The sequence below is a fragment of the Montipora foliosa genome, chromosome 12, assembly GCF_036669935.1.
Source record: "Montipora foliosa isolate CH-2021 chromosome 12, ASM3666993v2, whole genome shotgun sequence".
Classification (NCBI taxonomy): Eukaryota; Metazoa; Cnidaria; class Anthozoa; order Scleractinia; family Acroporidae; genus Montipora; species Montipora foliosa.
The window spans coordinates 10038516-10043515 of NC_090880.1; the positions used below are offsets into that span (position 1 = coordinate 10038516).

The 5000-nt window shown below is 35.3% G+C and overlaps 1 protein-coding gene across 1 annotated transcript in view; it reads right to left on the reverse strand.

Moving 5' to 3' along the window:
* Positions 1 to 5000, reverse strand: part of LOC137978701 (ceramide phosphoethanolamine synthase-like) — a 68506-nt gene that overhangs the window by 39033 nt on the left and 24473 nt on the right. The window contains exon 2 of the mRNA XM_068825717.1: positions 3253 to 3375. Coding sequence (XP_068681818.1) covers positions 3253 to 3375 — 123 coding nt within the window. The remainder of the gene's footprint in view (positions 1 to 3252; positions 3376 to 5000) is intronic.

Below are 5000 nucleotides of genomic sequence, written 5' to 3' on the forward strand. Positions count from 1 at the left end.
TATTGTAAAACATGGACTGGATTTGTAAAACATGGGTTTGTAAAAGGAAGATTTGTAAAACATGGATTTGTAAAAGGTGGAATTGTAAAACATGGATTTGTAAAACATGGATTTGTACACGGTGGATTTGTAGAACATAGATTTGAAAAAGGTGGATTTATAGAAACATGATAGCATAGTTTGACTGCTGATTTGTTTATTTCTTTCTCTCTCCCATGTTCATTTTAATTATTTTATTCTATTTTAATTTTATTTTATCACCTGACGTTTAAAGAAGTAATGAAAAAAAAAAAAATTGTTCGTGCATTGTTGAGTAATAATAGCATTTGGGAACTTTTAAGAACATTCAAGAAGTCATTACGGCTAGTAAGCATTCTCGCATTCTCGCATTCTCTCGTGTTCCAAAAAAGAAATTCCCTCGTGCTTATTTTTAATTCAACAATGCACTCAGCGCGTTTTTTATTTCTTAAATTATAAACATGTTAATACACAGGAGCTGGTCCAGACCGATTTCCAATGTTTTACGGGAATCGGTAATTTTACTAGGGCAAACGTGGAACAAACAAAAGTGTACGTGACAAACAAACGACCAGGCTGCCAAAAGAACGGAATTTTAAAAATGCACTGTAGGTAGACCTTTGACGAAAATAATTTTGCATATCTTAATTTTGTGCGGGAGAAGATAGGTGATTATGCGAGGAAAGAGATGGCAGCTTCTTTTAGGCTTCCATCTCTGACTAAAAAATGACGACGTGCATTTGAGTTTCCAGAGTTGCCATAGAGTTCAGTAACAATTAAAGGAGAGCTTAAAAGCAGGACATTTGGGTCTGTTTATTTGGTGGATTTTAAATTTTGAGAAGTGCAGCGTCATGTTTGCATCAAGAAGTTAAAAGGTGAATCCCCTGCTTCAAAGCAACACTTCGAGAACCACATTTGCTAGTGGTGTTATTGTTGAAATATCTTTTCTCGTGATACCAGTAAATCAATTTCCTCTCACAAGTCATTAAATTAGGAGACATAACGCTTTCTTATCACTGTTGACATTCGATTTTTTAAACACTTCAACCTCTGGGTTGACATAAAGGTTACTTTCGTATGTGTTGTCGAGAAATAAAGCATTAGGCTTTATTACTTATACAGCTGTAAACTTTTGTCGAGACAGGTTAGGAAATGACAAGATAGTTTCGTTTTTGGATCATGTTCGCAAAAGGATAGGTTCTACTTTGTTGACATTATGTTCAAAGTTTACTTTAAAGATGAATAAAACAGTGGAGTCTATCTAAGCTCTATGTCCTTGAAATGTTTTAATTCTTCATAGCAGGAACAGAAACGTTTTCCAGATTTGTTATAGTAACTGCCATATCTGAACCAAGCTTTTTCCGTTAACTCAAATACGTAAAAAAGTGAACAATGTGATCCAATGTCTTCCAGTGAAGATAGGTGATTGTGCGAGGAAAGAGATTGCAGCTTCTTTTAAGCTTCCATCTCTGAATAAAAAATGATGACGTGCATTTGAGTTTCCAGAGTTGTCATGGAGTTCAGTAACAATTAAAGGAGAGCTTAAAAGCAGGACATTTGGGTCCGTTTATTTGGTGGATTTTAAATTTTGAGAAGTGCAGCGTCATGTTTGCATCAAGAAGTTAAAAGGTGAATCCCCTGCTTCAAAGCAACACTTCGAGAACCACATTTGCTAGTGGTGTTATTGTTGAAATATCTTTTCTCGTGATACCAGTAAATCAATTTCCTCTCACAAGTCATTAAATTAGGAGACATAACGCTTTCTTATCACTGTTGACATTCGATTTTTTAAACACTTCAACCTCAGGGTTGACGTAAAGGTTACTTTAGCACGTGTTGTCGAGAAATAAAGCATTAGGCTTCATTACTCATACAGCTGTAAACTTTTGTCGAGACAGGTTAGGAAATGACAAGATAGTTTCGTTTTTGGATCATGTTCGCAAAAGGATAGGTTCTACTTTGTTGACATTATGTTCAAAGTTTACTTTAAAGATGAATAAAACAGTGGAGTCTATCTAAGCTCTATGTCCTTGAAATGTTTTAATTCTTCATAGCAGGAACGGAAACGTTTTCCAGATTTGTTATAGTAACTGCCATATCTGAACCAAGCTTTTTCCGTTAACTCAAATACGTAAAAAAGTGAACAATGTGATCCAGTGAACACGCGAAAAAGTGTGCAGAATGTCGCAAAAAAGAAAATAAACACAAATAATTTTCAGTGTATGAATTGTTTGAATCACCATGTTGTTGAAATGTTGAGATTAAAGAAAGGGAATTTAAGCCCTCGAAGGTTTGTTCATTAGGCATTTTACAAAACATGGAGGAAACAGATTGTGAACTACCGTAATTGTAAGTAATATTGAGCTTACTCTAAAAGATTGTTGCTTCCCCGAGCAAAAAAAAAATTCCCCCCAATTTGAGGTCCGCCTTCAACTGCCAGAAGAAGGTGAAAAATGAATGATGGAAGAAGCATAAGTTGAAATTATCGCTTCGAACGCCATCTTTGTTTACACACAGCACACGGATGGGAAACTGGATGCTACAGGTTTCAACAGCCAACCGGACGAAAGTCTCCTTTGTTGGCTGGCAATCAATAAGTAATTGATATTTTAGCGGTTGCCATTGGAAAGCAGCCCTTGCGATGTAACTGAAAGTGCCAGGCATTATTTTGTCAACAACGAATGATTTTCCACTCTACCCACGCAATTTGTGCAACCACTGGTGATTAGAAATTTTTTCATCTTTGATTTTTTGGCTAAGAGCGATGATTAAACTTTATCACTATCGATTTGAATTTTTAGTGCTACTGATTTGTGTGTTGCAATTATAATTGAACATCAACAACAACAATTTAGAATTAACGCTAATGATTGATATTCACTGACAGTAATGATTTGAGGCTGTCGCTAACGATCGATGTTCAAATACTTGCGATGTGATAAAAGTTTACCACTGACTTACGGTAAGTATTTTTGGCACAATTAGCTCTCCATACATAGTATACTCAAATAACCAGACATGCACACCTCTTTCAAATTTCATTCATAAGAATTCTAATGCTCCAGATTTTATAATAGTACTGTATTTTGGCCCGGTAAAACCGAGACTGGTACCAAAAATTTGCATGACACAACTTTCCAATTATTACTAAAATACAGGAACCTGGTTAACTGAAGAGCAAGGACTGAAAGGAAATCAATTTCATGTATGCTAGACAATTTTAAGTCTACTTACCCATAACTTGTCAAACAAGATCGCCAGGATTGTGAACTGTAAACATGCATCAGCACTGGACACCGTCCACAACCACATGACAGCCCAGGTACTGCGATAATTTAAGACTTCAGCTTGTAACTCCTGACAATGAAACATTACATTTTATCAGCTGAAGACTTGTTCAGCAACACCTACTGTACATCGTAAATAGAGTTGTGCAAAGTTCAGGACACTGATGACTGACGCAGATAAGCAAGATTAAAAGTTTCCCCACACATAAGATAGATTGTTTTTGGCTTTTAGGCCATCCTTTGCTTTGTAGTCAGCATCTTGTGGCAACTACTGCAGCTATATCTGTACTTTTTGTACCACTGATAGCACCATTTCCAAAGCCTTAATCAAATGAAAGTAAGAGGCTAACTACCTGTATCGTTCAAAAGCTTAGTTGATTTTTTTTAAAAGGTGCGCACAATTTGTTAACTATGTAGTCAGCATCTTGTGGCAACTACTGCAGCTATATCTGTACTTTTTGTACCACTGATAGCACCATTTCCAAAGCCTTAATCAAATGAAAGTAAGAGGCTAACTACCGGTATCGTTCAAAAGCTTAGTTGATTTTTTTTAAAAGGTGCGCACAATTTTTTAACTATGGAAAATGCTCTACTGCTAATGTTAACAAGTCGGTCAAGGCCAATAAATTAACCCTGAACATAAGGAATGGAACTCCATAATCTTTCATCTGCGGCAAAAGAAAATGCCCTTTATACCTATGATGAAAATTCTTAACTCTGCAACTAACACCTGTACAAATCTTGACATAAAAGATTATGCTACTTAATTTTGGTGTAACAATCGATTCTAATCTTTCATGGAAATATCATACTGAATTTATTTGTCACAAAGTTATCAATAGGAATTATTGCTAAGATTCAGCTCTACATCCTACATTATCTCTTCCATGTACTTGTAATATATACTGTAACTCGCTAATTGTCCCTTATATTATTTGGATGGGAAAATTGTGCCTAGACCTATCAAAATAAAATTTTAATTTTACCAAAAAGAGCTCTATGTCTCATTTATTTTGGCAAATCAACAGTCCCTGGTGTTCCTTTTTTTTTGTAAAATCGCATTGCCTTCCATTACCTAGCCTATTTTTCCACAATGGTAACTACTTATTGTATGACATTAATAAACAGAATGTACCAACTAACATGCTGATTCATAATTAGATCTATCTCGAATAAAGGTCTTTATGTTAAGTTCTCTAGGGCAGACAAAATGCTTGGTTCCTTTACAAGAATCAGAACTCAAATCTGAAATTCGATACCACACTAACTAAAATCGCTCAGTCGACCTAATTTCTAAATAAAATCACGGTTTTACTCCTAGATTTCTTCCAGTCTGAAGATGATGATGTTGAAGTGACCCGTCTTATAAATTTCTTGCAATTCCTATTGTAATTTACTTCCTTCTTGTAAATATATTTAGTGCTGTTTAGACTATTAATTTTTGTTTCTTTTCATAATTACTGGTATTAATGCAAACACTGTTTTTAATAATCCGTCCCCACCTTGAATAGCACCATGCTAACTGTGGAGGATGGTAAAGCTGAACGTAATTGTTCCAAGCTAATCCATCACAACTCATGAAGTAGAAAATTTAACTATAAGCTTTCTCAAGTCACATTTGGCTTTGAAAAACTACCTAGCATACAAATTCATTTTCCAGTAGACATGATTATTGCCTATCCCCAGAGGCAATGG